The sequence below is a fragment of the Mauremys mutica genome, chromosome 4 (assembly GCF_020497125.1).
Source record: "Mauremys mutica isolate MM-2020 ecotype Southern chromosome 4, ASM2049712v1, whole genome shotgun sequence".
Lineage (NCBI taxonomy): Eukaryota > Metazoa > Chordata > Testudines > Geoemydidae > Mauremys > Mauremys mutica.
The window spans coordinates 42,256,452-42,274,439 of NC_059075.1; the positions used below are offsets into that span (position 1 = coordinate 42,256,452).

At 49.1% G+C, this 17,988-nt stretch overlaps 1 protein-coding gene across 7 annotated transcripts in view; it reads right to left on the bottom strand.

The window, feature by feature from the left end:
• The window catches only part of TTLL5 (tubulin tyrosine ligase like 5), a 233,541-nt gene that overhangs the window by 47,456 nt on the left and 168,097 nt on the right, over positions 1 to 17,988 (bottom strand). For all 7 annotated transcript variants that reach the window (XM_045014664.1, XM_045014666.1, XM_045014665.1 and 4 more), the window contains one exon: positions 5,809 to 6,007. In XM_045014664.1, the coding sequence (XP_044870599.1) occupies positions 5,809 to 6,007 (199 nt within the window). The remainder of the gene's footprint in view (positions 1 to 5,808; positions 6,008 to 17,988) is intronic.

Sequence of the window (17,988 nt, forward strand, 5' to 3'; positions counted from 1 at the left end):
CATCTCTGGTAACAACATCCAGGTCAGATCATGTCACTCATCGCTCCCTTCGGTCCATACAAAATGTTGCTGCTGATAAACTTTCTTCCTTTCTGGTTGGTTTGATCATGTAACTCCTGTTCCTTGAACCACTCCAGTATCAGATTTAAGCTTCTTGTCATCACCTTCAAAGCTCTACATAACTCTGCCCCTCCTTACTTATCCTTCCTTGTCAAGCTTCATGTTGGGTCTCTGTCCCCTTCACTCAGCCAGTGCTCCCAACCTCCTCCATCTGTCTGTCAGATTCTCACACAATCACCCTTGTGCCTTCTCCCATGCAGCGCCCTATGAATGGTACAATATCCCTGAGCTCCTCCAAAAAGGACCAATCTTTTCCAAATTTAAATTGTTCTTTAAGACCCAAATGGTTGCCTATAGTGAATCAAGTTGACTTGTATATAAATTGTCTATATTGTTATTCCCCTTCCCCTCCTGAGTCTCAGTCCAGTGTCCTGTTGACAGGACCACAGAACTATGGGTGCCAGGGACCAGGAACTGGACAGTCTGAAAAATGAATAAAATTAGATTTAGTACAACTTCTCAACCCTAATTAAGGTTCTGAGGGAAGAACTCAGGACCCATTAGAAGAGGTGAACCCAAAGCCAGGGAACCTGGAGGCTGGTGTGCTGCACTTTTCTAAACCCAGAGGTCTGAGGTGAAGGTCTTATTCTCCTCTGTACCATTCCCCAGGGCTGTGCTGATGGAGTCTCCAAATTCTCCTGCCAGTCTTCTCTCCCCTCCCCCACATTACACATAGTGCTCTAAGTGCTCTGAGAAGCAGGAGCAACTCCCAGATGAATGCAGAATTTTTCTGGCTTTGTGCAATGAATTTTCTTGGATCAGAGCAACAAGAGTTGGTTGTGTCCAGGCTGCCCTCCCAGCACTGCGAGTGTGCAGTACATAGGGAGCCCTCAGCAATGTGAGGAAGGCTGTGAAAGACCCATTGATGCTACCCAATGACCTCCCTCAACCCCAGACACCCTGCCTACGAGAACACATCGTTTCTGTGGGCCCTACCTCAGGATGCCAATAAACACTTCTCATTCCCAACCTCCAAGCCAGACTGCTTGAGAAAAGGAATGGGGGAAAACTCATCGGCATGAGATGACACCTCAGAAAAGGGCTTTTTGTGAGTGCAGATTTAAGGTACGGCAAGGGAGGACAGAGGGAGAAAGTGAGATGAAGGAAGTGAGGAATGGGGGAAGGAAGGAGACAAAGAGAGAAAGATGGAAGGAAAAGTTTTAAGCCAGAGGTTCCCAAACTGTGTTGTTTGCAGAGTGGGCTGGTCACCTGCTCCTGGCTCCTCCCCTTATGTCCAGCTGCTACAGTGATTAAACATTTTCCTGATGTGCTTTTGCCACACAAGCCATTGGTGTCATTGTGGAAGTAGAGCATTGGCATAAGGATGTTTTATCATTGCAAGGGGGCGAGGCCCAGGCATTGTGAAATGGGAAAAAAGCAGGAGGACCTGGGTGCAGCAAGCAGGACAGTGGATTGGGAGAGGGGCAGACAACGAGTGGAGTGGGATGGGGCTTGGACAATGGTGAGCAGATATGGGGGTAGGAGGCCTGGGTGACAATGATGGAGATGGGTAAGGCCCAAGTGATAGTGAGCAGGTGGTGGAGGTCCAGGTGCAGTGAATGGAGAGGAAGTGGGGAGGCACAGATAATGGTGAGTGGGAGGGGAACGCAGGAAGCCACAGTGAAAATGAGCAGGATGGTGACCAGGCAGTGGTGAGTGGAAGGGAGTGAGGGATGGGGCTTGGGCCAAAGTGAGTGGGAGGAGGTTATGGGATGGGGGAGTTGTAAGGGTAGGTGGGGGGAGCCAAACAGTGGTGAGTGACAAAGATAGGGCAGGCAAGAGTGAACAGGAGAGGGAGGTGGTAGTAGGGTAGGGGATGGTGAGTCTGTTGGGATGGGGAGGGGTGCTCTGGCTACTAAGCAGGAGAGGTCAGTGCAATTGTGCCTGGGATGGGAGATCTGTCTGGCACCAGGCAAAGACAAGTGGGAGGAGATGAATCCAAGAGACACTCTCTCTATTAAGACCTGGCTTCCAATACAAGGAAGTGTGAGGGTATGTCTACACTGCAATTAAAAACCTGCAGCTGGTCTGCGCCAGCTGACTCAGGCTTGCGGGGCTGCTTAATTGCACTGTAGATGTTCAGGTTTGAGCTGAAGCCAGGGATCTAGGACCTGCAAGGTGGGAGAGTCCCAAAGCTCAGGCTGCAGCCTGAACCTCTATGCAGCAATTAAACAGCCCCTTAGCTTAGGAGCGTCAGCCTTAGTCAGCTGGCATGGGCCAGACGTGGGTGTCTAATTGCAGTGTAGACATACCCTGAGTGTTAAGCAAATCCCTTCTTCATTAACGGCAATTTCAGAGCTGTCTGAGCCCGTGGCATGGCAATGGCCTCGATACTGCAGCTCTGAACTGTTCGGCTCAAGGGGGGTGGGGGGTGGGGAGAGGAGTGGAGGCTTAACAAAGAATCACTTTAACAGAAACTCCTGAGTAATAGCTCTGCCCTAGGCCAAAAATAACTTCAGCTCAATGTCAGCAATTAGAAGAGGGCTCAGCCAGGCCCCCATGGTCAGCTCCAGCCTCCTCACAGGCACAGCCCAGCTCGGCTTGCAGTGCTACCCTATGCTCAGCAGCAGCCACGGCTGCCCACCCAGAGCCCCTTGGACAGAGATGAAAGAAGGGCCTACTGCTCCTGCTCAGAGGGGTAGCAACTGGGGGGAGGGAGGGTTGGGGAAGGAAAGGACACAGTACAGACAGAAGTTGCCTCCACCTCTGATTTCCCTCCCAGAATGGTGGGAATTGAGCCATAAGCTGTTTGTTAGGGACCCTGCAGTAACTAGTAATTCATGCCCCTGATATGGGGGAGGAGGCCCCACATACTTAGTTCTTGCTTGTGTTTGAGGCCATCTCTGCCAGACTGCCCAGCAAATACCAATAGCTCCCCCTAACCTGGATCAAACAATCTATGCTGAGTGGAGGTCCAAGCACATGAAGAACCCCACTGCTGTTCCAGACACCAATCAAAATGAAGGAAACCCTGCCCTCCATGACAAATGAGGTAACTGGTGCTTTATAAACCCCTGCAGGGTCTCCATCTAGGGTGGGGAGATGCTGCTCCAGACCAGCTGCCAAAAAACTGCCATTCATTACATGGGAATCATAGGACACAAGGAATTAAAAGAGAACTAGATAAATTTTAAAATAGAACTGGATAAATTCATGGTGGTTAAGCAGTGATGAGCTGCCAAAATATTAACAACAGGTTCCCTCCTCCTCACCTCATGAGGGGGTCGTGCCCCATCCAACCCCCCATGTTCCTTGACACACACCCCAAGGACCCCTGACTGATCCTCCCCCTTCCCTGTCCCCTGACTGCCCCCTGCTGCCCCATCCAACCCCTCCTCTCATTCTTGATGGCCCCCCGGGACTCCTGCCCCATCCAACCAACCCTTCTCTCCGTCCCTGACTGCCCCCCACCACCTCATCCAACCCCTGCTCCTTCCTGACTGCCCCCCAGGACCCTTACCCTCATTCAATCCCCCTGTTCCCTGCCCTCTGACCGCCCCGACCCCTATCCACCCCCCCACAACTGACCAAACACCCCCTCCCTGCTCCCTGCCACCTTACCACACTGCCTGGGTCCGGGACCGGGTCCGCTCCGCCGCGACCGGCGCCGTGGGGCCCGGCCGCCTCCCTGAGCCGGAGCCGCTTGGCCAGCACCGGAACCGGCGCCGCAGGGCCCGGCCGACTCCCTGAGCTGGGCCGCTCGGCCGGGGCCAGGGGGAGCCGCTCAGGTGGAACCGGACTGGTTCGTGTGCGCCATGCCTCCCTGGAGCCCTCCGCGTGTCGTCCCATCCCACCCCCGGCTTACCTGCCTGCTGCTTGTTTCAGGCTTCCTGTGAACATTTGATTCGCGGGAAGTAGGGGAGGGGGAGGGGGAGGAGAAGGAGGGCGGAGCGTTCAGGGGAGAGGGGGAGGTGAGCTGGGGCCGGGGGCCGAGTGGACAGCTGCCCGAGCCTTTGTTAAATTTAAAAGCTTTTTTAGAACCAGTTGCCCTGGAACAACCGGTTCTAAAAAGGCTTCTAAATTTAACAACCGGTTCCTGTGAACCGGTGCGAACCGGCTCGAGCTCACCACTGTGGTTAAGTCCATAAATGGCTATTAGCCAGGATGGGTAAGGTATGGTGTCCCTAGCCTCTGTTTGTCAGGCCTGGTCTACACTGGGGGGGGTGTCGATGTAAGATACGCAACTTCAGCTACGGGAATACCGTAGCTGAAGTCGAAGTATCTTATTCCGACTTACCTCCCGTCCTCACGGCGCGGGATCGACGTCTGCGGCTCCCCCGTCGACTCCACTACCGCCGCTCGCTCCGGTGGAGTTCCGGAGTCAACGGGGAGTGCGTTCGGGGATCAATATGTCACGTCTAGATGAGACGCGATACATTGATCCCCGATAAATCGATCACTACCCGCCGATACGGTGGGTAGTCTGGACGTACCCTCAGAGGATGGAGATGGATGGCAGGAGAGAGATCACTTAATCATTGACTGTTAGGTTCACTCCCTCTGGGGCACCTGGCATTGGCCACTGTCGGTAGACAGATACTGGGCTAGATGGACCTTTGGTCTGACCCGGTACGGACGTTCTTATGTTCTTATCCCATTTTCATTTTCTTCCTGCCTTGACAGCACTGTGTCTCCCTCTGTCCCTTACAATGGTGTCAAGGGAATGACTCTGTGCCAAATGGCTGAGTGCCTAGCAAGTAAAGGAAACATTAGATGCACTGACTGATAATGATGGTGTTTAGCAGGCCCTGGCAGGGGCGGCCCCAACTTTTTTGCAGTCCCAAGCACGGCAGTCAGGCTGCCTTCGGCGGCTTGCCTGCGGGAGGTCCCTGGTCCTGGCGGCTTGCCTGCGGGAGGCCCGCCGGTCCGCGGCTTCGGCGTACCTGCCGCCGAATTGCTGCCGAATCCGTGGGACCGGCGGACTGCTTGCAGCACTGGTGCCTGGAGCCACCACTGGGCCCTGGGAGGTGTGGGAGAAGCTTACACCTGGGCTCAGGCTCTATACCCGGGCTCAGGCTCTATACCCATGTCTATTGTGTATCTACAGCTCTTAGAATATTCCTGGCAGAGATGAACCTTATTCCCTCACAGGAATGAAGCAATCCAGGTAATGTTTGGTCTTCATTGTGGTGAAGTCATTTTCCTATCAGTCTTCATTGTTTGGTGCATGGGTACTGCAGTGTGTGGGAAAGGACTTGGTCAAGCTGTAGCTGAAACAGAGACCACTGGTACCAACGTTACAGGGCAGAGACACATGCCAACACAGCTATGAGACTCTGGGGAATGGAGACACACAAATGTAGCAATGACACCCACATAGGTAAACCACATGTGCCCTTGGTGGACACAAACACATGCCACCACAACTATGGGATTTACAGATAAAGAATCTCTGGGCCCAGTGATGCTGGGCTCTGACTCAGGCACTAGGTGGAACAGTGAGTAGCAGCACTCAGATAGCCAACTAGAGAGGGATCCTGACCCAGCAGGGAGGCCAAGAGGGACAGCAGCATTAGGCGGCTATCAGAATCACTGAATATAAGTTCAGTCCTATCCTCATAACCCACAAGTGGTGCTTCCTCCCCACAAAACCTTGTGTCACGTCCTGGGTGTGAAACTGCCCCATGCCGGCCCACAGGTGTAGAAACCGGCAGTGACCATTCTCAGGCTGACTTTTGTCTCAGTTACCTGGTGCCGGGCTCGGCTCTGCTCCAAGAGCTGTCGGGACTGATGCTTCTGCTGCTGGAGTTGCTGCACGGCAAAATGGAGCTGATAGCTACCAGCAGTTGGCTGATACTTGGGATGTGCCAGCTGGCTTCCCGTCACCTTGCTGTGGACACAGTTCTCTAATTCTCCTTCCCAGGCGAAGCTGTCATTCTTTAGAGCCCTGAGAAGAGAAGAGCCATCACACACGTTATCCATCTCCATTACCCTGCATGCGAGGCCAGGGGAGCTGCTGCCCACAGGGCATCACTGCTCCCCAAGGAGTCACTAGTAGCTTGACTGGCATGCAATTAGCAACAAGTGGGTGGCACTGGCAAATAGAACACATGATACAAATGCTGCATGTCAGCTGTGGGCCTGGTAAGGAGGACCTGCCTCCAGCCAGGAGAGTGTCTGGAAGTCTGGACTGGGCCTGTTACTATCCTTGTTACCAAGCCTGAGGTGAACAATTGTAGAGAAACAAGAGAGAAAATCCAAGAGTGACATTAGGACATGACCATGGCTGTCCAGCTAGCACTGAGGGGAGACAGTCAGCCTTGCAGCACCCAGAGTCAGGGATCCAGAGTTAAGTGGCCGAGCTAAGGATTACTGTAATTGGGGAACTACACTCTTCTCCACTAGGCCCATGGGTTTTGTGGAGAGCAGGTAACAGAGTGACAGGGTCACAAGGTGTCCTGGAGAACCTGGGATACCTGAGCAATCCAGATTCCCTGCACTAACTTACCACATGCCACATGGTCCACTGAGTCTGCCCAATAAAACCTTTAATCCCATTGCTTGAGCCGCCTACGTCCCCAATGAGTTCATTCTTCTTTCCCATTGTGCCCCATGTCTAGACATTCCCTTTGGATGTCATGTGTTGTGAAGTACAGACTTTCCTTAAAGTTCCTGTGCACACTGTAATTGACTGGGATACAGATGATGCTTGTATCTGCTGCATCCTACCACGAGTGCAGAGAGGAGGTAGTGTTTCTGGGTGTGGGAATGTTATCCCAGTTTCTTCACTTCATAGAGTTCCAAAAAATAAACAACCCCCCCCCCAAGCCCCTCAATTAACCGTTAGAACAATTAAGCAATTGACCAATTTACCAACAATTATTTTTAAATCTAGATTAGATGCTTTCTAAAAGATCCACTCTAGGAATTATTTTGGAGATGTTCTATGGCCAGTGTTATGTAGGAGGTCTGACTAGATGATCACAGTCATCCCTTCTGGCCTTGGAATCTATGAATTTATAAACCCCCAACTTCCCTGAACCTGGTACTGTCTCCCCTGCAATCCTGGCCACCAAACTGATCCAGAGTAACATCTTGAGGATGATCTTAAAAAGGCCAAACTCGGTTACCCAACCCCCAACACATACTTTCTGCGGCTGAACCACTAGGAAAGGGCAGGGACACTGCAAGAGGTTCAAGTGGATCCATCCCCACACCCAACCTCTCAGCAGCAATGGAGTAAAGCAGCCCTGCATAGCAAGGGACATTGGTTGTCAGCATCTCCATCCTGCTTCCTGTGGGGCACCCCCACTCTGTCCTATCTCAGGCACTTTCCAGGCCACTCCATTGTGCTGTCTTCAGGGGACACCACACCATAGCCCACCCTTCATCACCATATAAAAAAACGATTAGAATCCTGTACAAAAGATTTTGGCCCCCACCTCACTGAGTCTTAAATTGTCATCTCTGCCTCTTTTCCAAGTGCTTGGGAGGAAGTGTGGTCTAATGAATACAGACCTGGGACTCAGAAAATCAGGGTTCTAATCCTAGCTCTCCCACTGCCTCAGTGGGTTACCTTGGGCAAGTCACTTTACCACTCTGTGCCCCTGTTTCCCCTCCTGCCCTTTTTCTTTCTTTTCTAAACAGACTGTAACTCTTTGGGGGCAGAGACTGCCTCTCGTTATGTGTTTGTACTGCACCTAACACAACGTATATATATGTATATCTTTTAAATGTCCTCTCTGTCTTTGGCATTTCACTGTTCTTCAGTTTCCCCCTTACAGTACCTGCTTTATTTCTCCCCAGTCCCCTTCCTTCCTTCCATCCTATCTCCTTTCAGATATTACCTTTCCTGTTGTTTCTGTTGCAGCTTCTTGTCAGGGCCGACAAGAGGGTGGGGGGGGGGGAAGCCGGTACAAATTACCGGAGCCTGGCGGTCCGGAAGGGGGCCCAGGGCCCAGCTTCGTTGGCCCTGTTTAGCCAGTCCGCCCTTGCTGAGGGGCCCAAAAAATTTTTTTCACTGGGGCCCAAACCTACTCTCAGCAGCCCTGCTCCTTGGTCACTTCTCTCCTTCCCGTTTACACCCAAACAAAATGAGGGAGAGCCAAACTCTGGGGTGTCTAGTGCCTAGGAGTGCACGCCCCCTTTTTTCCCCAGGTGAACAGTGTAGTCCTTGCTCTCCAACACGGCTAGAGCCTGTCCTGCAGCTCTGCCAGCAATCGCTCAGCTCTGTGCATCATGCATATGACACAGGCTGAGCAGGGGAAGTGTTGCAAGCCCCTCAACGCTGCCCCCTACTGGGCACAAGATGCCAGAAGTGTAAATACAAAGAAATGTATCACAATCACAAGGCATATTTAGAAACTTGGAAATGATCTCCATCTGGTGCCTCATCAGCCTTGCTTGCCCTAAAAACTGGTTATTATCAGGTTGTTATCATCTGGCCCTTTCCCCATATCCTTGGGGTAACACTGGTCCTCCCACTGCATTGATCCTGACTCTATCCCCACTTCCAGGTGGTAAAGCCCCTGGACTCTTCTGACAGCATGTGAAACAGCTGCAGCAGCTGTGCTCCTCCCAGTGAAACTGGGGGTCATGCTCACAGTTGAGAAACAGGAGATTTTGCTGGGACTGGAACGCACTCCTCTGGGGACAGATGGAATCACTGCAGACCATCCTCTGAAGAATCAAAAAACAAAACAGCAATGCCCACTGGCCCCAGTAGATATGAAGGTCACTCAAAAGCAAAGTTGGAACTAGTCTGGCACTCAGCAGGCAGCCTGAGGAGGACCCTCTCATCAATGGCAAGGAAGGATCTTGAGCTGTGGTCCCTCAATTATAAACTACTCACACTACATTCTACTTGCCCATTTACCCGTGGTGTGTAATTTCTCTCACACCTTCAGTTTCTCCTCCTTATTGTCACGGTAAAAGGTGGTGAGTGGATTTTGTACCTGACTAGTAATTTTCATGGTCACATCTCTCCTTAAACCCCATTCTATTCCTGGAGCTTCCCACTAACAATCCACCAAGCACAAGGGAAAACAAGCCATGCTCACCCCATTTAGAACTGGACATTCCTCTGGTCATCAATATGTTAGGGGTCTGAACTGTCTGACTGACATTAAGCATCCTCCATCTCCTTGGTGTATGTACTTGGATCACCCTTCCTAACAGTATTCAGTAAAGAGTAAGAGTCTGCTGATCATGGCTCCTTTCTGTAAGCTCTTTGGGACAGGCACCTATGGTTCTAAAGTGCAGCTCCCATCCTGACTGAGAATCAAGACATAATACAGAACTAAGGCTTGTGAGGGTGAAGCGAGTCAAGCAGTTCTGAGGGCACTCAGACAAGGTACCCAACTGATCCTGGAGCTCAGCGCCTGCTTCAAATCTCCCAGAGATCTTCCTCCAGTTAAGAACCTGCACAGCATAAATTCTATCCTTCAATGAATAAGAATGCCTGAGAAGCTAAAGACATGGTTGCTGAATATGGATCTTTCTTGAACTTACGCAAGCCATGATGAAGTGAAAGAGATATACTGATGTGATGTGAACACCTTTGAAGATAGCTTTAAATTGCCCCCCGTCTAAGCAGTAAGACTTGCTGTTGAATGGATGAAACACAAAGGAGTCTGTGTTTCATCCATTTCATATCTGTGTTTCAGGAAAAGGGTGCACGTCTTGCAGGAGTCAGATATAAAGGCAATAGAGACATATTCACTGAGCTAAAGTCACGGTGAGCAGCAACAGATATCTTTCGGCAGGTGTCATACCAAAAACCTGAAGGAATCACATTTAAGCTACACATTTGATGCTGTAAGAGATGACTGTGACACTTGTAGACCAGGTGCCAGCTCGTGCCAAGGCCCCTGGGCCACACCAAACACTGACAAATGTATAGCTGGAAACCAGTCTGCTTCACCTGTGTGTTAGGATTGTTAAAATAGGTATTAGAGTTATAAGAATGTGTTTAGACTTTTATGAAATGCTTGTAGAATACTGCATGTATTAATCTTACTTATATAATCTTACTTGCTTAGTAGAGACCTGTATCCCATGTTATAAGGTATTATTTAAATGTTTGTTCTGTAAATATAAAAAAGTTTGCTAAGACTGTAAACCCCCACAGTTGGGGAAAAGCATCACCAAGTGTGAAATACTAGTTTACCACAAGAGGTGTCATCTCCTCCCCAACAAAGTAAGGCCTATAGACACCAGAAAAACCATTGTGGAACATCAGTGGACAAAAGACTGATGATTGTTTCCCCATGAAGCTGGTCATGCACAAGCCCTTGTCCCATCACAGCTTGAATGCTGGGGGAAGAGAATAAAAATCCTTGTTAAAGAGAAATTATCACCACTATGCTACTTGGAATTTGGAGGGGGCAATATTTCTAAGAATTAGCAAGGGATCCTAAGCTGCTTAGTTTGTTTAAGCCCTAAGGGATATATAGTGCTTGCATATATAGCAGCTACTATCACCTTTTGAAATCTAAGACTGTAACTCATTTGTGGGTGTATGTTTCCCTTCTTTAATCTTGTAAAATAACTAGGGCTGTCAATTAATCGCAGTTAACTTATCCGATTAACTCAAAAAAATTAACCGCGATTCATCGCAGTTTTAATCGCACTAATACGATTACAATAGAATACCAATTTAAATGTATTAAACATTTTGGATGTTTTTCTATATTTTTTTAATTTTTTTATTACAAATATTTGCACTGTAAAATTATTTTAAAATAGTATTTTTCAATTCACTTCATACAAGTACTGTAATGCAATCTCTGTTGTGAAAGTGCAACTTACAAATGTAGATTTTTTTTGTTCCATAACTGCACTCAAAACCAAAACAATGTAAAACTTCATAGCCTACAAGTCCACTCAGTCTTATTGCTTGTTCAGCCAGTTGCTAAGACAAACAAGTTTATTTACGTTTACGGAGATAATGCTGCTCACTTCTTGTTTACAATGTCACCAGAAAGTGAGAACAAGCATTTGCATGGAACTTTTGTAGCTGGCATTGCAGGGGATTTAAGTGCCAGATATGCTAAACATTCGTAGACCCCTTCATGCTTCGCCCACCATTCCAGAGGACACACTTCCATGCTGATGACGCTCATTAAAAAAATAGTGCATTAATTAAATATGTGACTGAACTCCTTTGGGGAGAATTGTATGTGCCCTGTTCTGTTTTACCCACATTCTGCCATATATTTCATGTTATTGCAGTCTCGGATGCAGCACATGCTGTTCATTTAAAGAACATTTTCACTGCAGATTTGACAAAATGCAAAGAAGGTACCAATGTGAGATTTCATAAAATAGCTACTGCACTCGACCCAAGGTTTAAGAATCTAAAGTGCCTTCCAAAATATGAGATGGACAAGGTGTAGAACATGCATTCAGAAGTCTTAAAAGAGCAACACTTTGATGCGGAAACTACAGAACCTGAACCACCAAAAAAGAAAATCAACCTTCTGCTGCTGGCATCTGACTCAGATAATGAAAATGAACATGCATCAGTCTGCACTGCTTTGGACTGTTATTGAGCAAAACCCATCATCAGCATGGATGTAAGTCCCCTGGAATGGTGGTTGAAGCATGAAGGGACACATGAATCTTTAGTGCATCTGGCACACTGGCTACAACAGTGCTATGAGAATGCTTGTTTTCACTTTCAGGTGACATCGTAAACAAGAAGTGGGCAGCATTATCTTCTGCAAATGTAAACAAACTTGTTTGTCTGAGTGATTGGCTGAACAAGAAGTAGGACTGAGTGGACTTGCAGGCTCTAAAATTTTACATTGTTTTATTTTTGAATGCAGTTTTTTTGTATAATTCTACATTTGTAAATTCAACTTTCATGATAAAGAGACTGCAATACAGTACTTGTATTAGGTGAATTGAAAAATACTATTTTTGTTTTTTTACAGTGCAAATACTTGTACAGTAACTCCTTGCTTAATGTTGTAGTTATGTTCCTGAAAAATGTTACTTTAAGCGAAACCATGTTAAGCTAATCCAATTTCCCCTTAAGAATTAATGTAAATGGGGGGGTTAGGTTCCAGGGAAATTTTTTTCGCACTTGGTTGAGCCCTCAAGGGTTAACACGTTGTTGTTAATGTAGCCTCACACTCTACAAGGCAGCACTAATGGAGGTAGGAGACACAATAGACACATGCCAGTGGCTGCAAACATTCCCTGTGGAAACTGAACATGATGATGAACCCACGCTATTCCACTGGAGTGCACTACTCCCTCCACTTTCCAAAGTGGTGGTGGGGGTGCATGTGTGTGTGAGACAGACACACACACTGTGTACGTGTGTGTGTGTGCGTGTGTGTGTGTGTGTGTGTGTGACAGAGAGAGACGCACATTGCCCCTTCAAATATGCTGACCCCACTCTAAGTACACTGCCTTTTTAAGTAGATCTGCAAGTTGAGGCTGCAGCTGCTGACAGCAAGCTCCCTCCCTCTGAGCCCTGTTGTGTCCCCACCTGCTCTGTGGAGATGGGGTACAGGAGCAGGTGGAGGGAGACACCTTGACATCAGCACCCCTCTTCTCTCCCACCCCCTGCACAGCAAGCAGGAGGCTCCAGGGAGCAGCTCCAAGGCAGAGGGCAGGACCAGTGCATGGCAGTGGGGAGAGGGATACCTGAACTGCCCGGCAATTGATAGCCTGCTGGGAGGCTGCCGCACAGGGAACTTAGGGAAGCAGGAAGCTGATGGGGGGCTGCTGGCCCACCCTGATTCTAAGCCACCACCATCTCGCTCTGACAGGCTGCTCTTCCTGCAAGCAGTGAACAAAGCAGGTGGCTGCCAAACAACATTATAAGGGAGCATTGCGCAACTTTAAATGAGCATGTTCTCTAATTAATCAGTGACGTAGCAACAAAACAACGTTAACCGGGATGACGTTAAGTGAGAAGTTACTGTAATCAAAAAGAAATATAAAGTGAGCACTGTACACTTTGTATTGTGTTGTAATTAAAATCAATATATTTGAAAATATAGAAAACATCCCAAAATATTTAAATAAATGGTATTCTATTATTAACAGCACAATTAATCACACGGTTACATTTTTTTAATCGCTTGATAGCCCTAAAAATAACTCTTTATTTCTTTTCCCTAATTAGTAAATCTTTAAATAGTTTACTACAGGATTGGCTACAAGCATTGCTTTTGGTGATAGATCTAAGGTACAACTTACCTGGGGTGACTGGTCCTTCGGGGCTGGGAGTAACCTGAATATTGTTGTGATTTTTGGTGTAAGGGAACATTTATCACAAAGGAAGGATTGCCTGAGTGGGAAGATAGACTGGAATGTGCAAGGGGACAGTCTGTGACTCCATGTTAAGGCTGTCATTATGCTTGAGTCGTTCACATTTAATACTTGGTTGGTCAAATCTAATTATAGAACATACAACCAGTTTGGGGTTTGTAACAATCTGCCCTGAGGTTGGCATGCACTTTCGTGAGCCACATCAGACAGCCTGACAATGACATTGTCCATTTTACAGACAGCATTTGCTCTGTGCCTTACAAATGATACTCAGGGGCTGTGGCCTGTGGTGGAGTGAAGGCCACTGGCTGAGTCACAGAACTGAATGCTTCAGAGGACTATTTCCCAGAGGTTCCGTACCACAAAGGTACTTCATTCCTTTCTCTTTCAGCTTTCTGGTGATGGACATTAACTATCATGGAAATGCATATTGGGGGTTGCTGGTCCAAGTTTCAATGAATGCACTGGGATTGTTGGTGTGATTTTGGGTTCACCCGCTCCAAATGCCTCTCTAAAGCATGTATTTGCCTTTGGTCTCTAGGCCGAGCTCTTCTCCTTATTTAACCTGACTCTGTATGATCTATAGGCTACAGCAAGATTTATAGGGTGGACTCTAGCACAGTTCAGCTTGGTTGTTCCTGGCCAGGAAAAACATATGGAAATCAAGTGACCACTATTTTGGGGAGAGCCAGGACTGTAATAAATTCTGGCTAACTCGTTTTCCTGTAGCATAGACACAGTTTTATATACAACTCACCTGTGCTCCACTGTCCATGATGCTACTCTACACCCAGGGAATCTCAGCAGCGCCCATTTACAGAGATCACATCAATGCAAGTTGCTTTCTGCCTATGTTTCACTTTGATGGTTTGTAAAACTGTTTATGATGAAATGGGGATATTTTTTCCATTAGGCTTCATAGCTTTTGTTTCCTTCTGAATTGAGCTGAAATTAACACAGTTACACTTCATCTAACTACAACTTCAATAGGTGGCAGTGTGGCCTTCCTGGTAGAGGCCATGGAGCTCCCAGTGCAGGACTTGGGATCATACGCAGATAAGGGTGCCTGCCTCTCAGCTCTGCATCACTACATATAGTATATTATAAAATCAGTTGTGACCCATACATGGCAATGCCTGCCCACGTGGATGAGATGCGAATTGGGGTTAGTCTCTCTGAATCATGGAGCTATTGCCAGCTACATGCTCTAAACATCCAACCTCCTTTCCTTGTCTGCCATGCTAACAGGGCATCTTAGTGCTCTAGTTCCCTACTCTCAAACTCAGTCTGACAGCTGGTTTATTAAAGAGGGTCTCCCTTGGACTATGCCTGAAGCCAACACTCTTGTCTCATGTATCTTGCAGGAGGCTCAGGACAGTAACTGACACCTGCACGACTAATTTTCAAGGGAATGCTTTCACTTAGGTGATCGGTGTTTCTCCCTCTTCCTCCTGAGCCACATAGGGTTGAGTCCTCCTTTTTTCCAGCTTGGGATTGTCACTGGTATGCTGAGGCCTGCTGTTTGCCTAGACACTCACTTGCATATTCTCTCTCTCCCTCTTGCGTGCATGCACATGTGCACGTGCACATCCACACCCACAAATGGGAAACAAACATTCCTGCCTGTGCCACCAGAGGAAATTGTGTTTCATTCTGTCAGTCAGGCTGGTTGTGAGCAATCTTCTCCCAGCTCACTTGGAATTATTGATGGATTGCTTAGTAGAGGCTTGGCCAGGATTCAGGCCTTCAGTACGTGCTGCCAATCTCAGCCTGGGCGCTATGGCCCATCCTTCACAAGCTAGAACTTCTGTCCTTCCAGCAGCTCTTAGGACAACGTGGTATTTCTGGCAAGAGAGCCATTGCGTTCCTTTCTTTGACCTGTTTTTTCCAGAGACCCTGGGCAATAATTCTACCTCCTCCTAAGGTGATTAGGTGTCCAGTTTTTTATCTCAACACCCGGTAAAAAAGGGATCCTGGCAGCTCCAGTCAGCACCGCTGGCCGGGCTGTTGACTGTCTGGTTGGCAGCACAGAGCAGCGGGGCTGGCAGGCTCCCTGCTAGCCCCTGCACCATGCGGCTCTCAGGAAGCAGCCGGCATGTCCCCACTCTGACTCCTATGTGTAGGGGCAGCCAGGGGGCTCCGCATGCTGTCCCCGCAGCTCCCATTGGCTGGGAATTGCGGCCAATGAGAGCTGCAGGGGCAGCACCTGCAAACAGGGCAGCGCTCAGAGCTGCCTGGATGGGCCTCCGCGTAGGAGCTGGAGCGGGGACGTGCTGCTGCTTCAGGTAAGCTCTGCCCGGAGCCTGCACCCTTGGTCTCCTCCCTGCACCTCAACCCCCTGCCCCAGCCCTGATCCTCCTCCCCCACTTCGTACCCCAATCCCAGCCCAGAGTACCCTCCTACACCCCAAACCCCTCATCCCCAGCCTCACCACAGAGTCTGCACCCCCAGCCACAGCCCTCCCTCCCTCCCTCCCATGCCCCAACCCCCTGCCTCAGCCCGGAGCCCCCTCCCATACTCTGAAACCCCTCAGCTTCACCCTCCAGCCCAGAGCCCCCTCCTGCATCCCAAACCCCTCATCTCCAGCCCCACCCCAGAGCCCACACCCCCAGCCGAAGCCCTCACTCCCTCCCACGCCCCAACACTCTGCCCCAGCCCTGATCTCCCTCCCGCCCTCCAAACCCCTCAGTCCCAGCCCGGAGCACCCTCCTACAGCCCAAACCCCTCAACCCCAGCATCACCCCAGAGTCTGCACCCCCAGCCGGAGCCTTCACTCCCCACCCCACCCCAACCCCCTGCCCCAGCCCGGAGACCCCTCCCACACCCTGAATCCCTCATTTCTGGACCCAACCCGGAACCCGCACTCCCAGCCCAGAGCCCGTACCTCCTCTCACATCCCAATCCCTTGCCTCAGCCCAGAGCCCCCTTCTATACTCCGAACCCCTCGGCTCCACCCTCCAGCCCGGAGCCCCCTCCTCATCCCTGGTACCCCCCAGAGCCTGCAACCCAAGCCAGAGCCCTCACCCCCTCTTGCATCCCAACCCACTGCCTCAGCCTGGACTCCCCTCCCGCACTCTGAACTCCTTATTTCTGGCTTCATCCTGGAGCCTGCATCCCCAGCCAGAGCCCTCATCCCCTCCCACATCCCAGCCCAGGATCTCTTCACTGATACACCACCTTGTGGATGGAGACACAAGCAACACCCTTGGAGCCAGTGGACTATGCCTGTGCTGAGGCCAGATATTAGAGGTGAGTCTGTTCATTGACTTGGAAGGAGAAGAAAAAGCCCAGTTGGATCCCTGCACCCAATGGAAGGGATATGGGGTGCAGCCTTTGTGAGAAGAACCCGAATTGGATTTCTGTGCCTAGCTGGAAAGGAGTTAGAGAGCCTCTTAAAGAAATGAAAATTAAAAATCTAAACCTGCAGAGAGCATACGCTCACAGCAGATCAGGCTCTATGAATGCTGTATTGATTAGAACCATCTCCCTTGAAGCTAGTGCCTGCTGAAATAATATTAGTAAATAATAACAGCTTGCATAGTTATAGCACCTTTTATTCCAAAGTATCTCAAATCATTTTACTAACTTGAATTAAAGGTCATTTCACCCACTATACAATGCAGTCACCTTTAGGATGGGACATGATAGCTGTTTAACAGTGGACAGCAGAAAGAAGTAAAGACAAATCTTTATCCAATTGAAGCTGCATGGAGAAAGCCAGTGTATAGAATGTAATCACTCAAACTGGAATTTAGCCATGAAACTGGGGCTCAAGCTTCCACTCGTATGACAAGTGACAAGGGATCTTTAAGAATCACCAAGGGACAAAGGCCTCAATTTCAGTCCCCCCAGTCCCCGCATGCTGGGCCCTGGTTCAGTACTGAACTCAGGCACCAACAACATTTCCTGCAGTACCTTGGTATTCCTTGAGGGTTGCCTATGCAACTACAGACTTATGTATCATTTTCAAAAGTAAGTAACTCAGGATCCTAAGTCTCAGTGAAAGTCAATGGGATTTAGGCTCCTAAGTGAACTTAAGTTACTTTTGAAAATGGGACTTCAGCGTTTTTGAAAACATTACACCCAGTCTAACCTGTGAGAGCTGATAGGATCACAGCAAAAGGTAGGATGGCTGCATGGCTACCAAACTAAAAAAGAATTTATTCTCCCGTTGAGGAAACAAACTGACAATGAAAGTATTTCACATCCTGTTCTGTAATGCCTGGAGTTAAGGAGGAACAAGGGTCATTGTGCCAAGAAGCAACAAAGGAGCCCAGTGCCGGTTTAGAAATCAGCGCTCCCACCTTGCCAAGGAATGCAAGACAACCTTGGGCAATACCTCTTTGCCCATGGGGCATCAGGTGCTGCGACAAAGCCAAGAAGCTTTCAGAGCAAAGCCCTCGCAGGCATCAGCTGGCACAAAGCAGTTAATAGGTTAATGAATGAGTCTGTCTGGTGTGGCAGCTCCCAGCATCCTGGTGACTTGTGCTCAAGCATTCAGAGAACACAGAACATTTTCTTTGGCACAGTCTGTACCGCCTCCATCCCTAACAACAGGCCCTTGACTCATGCTGCCTGTGAAGTGATGATAAACATGGTGGGACACAGCCCAGAACACTGGGGTCCTGCTGGGGTGCACGG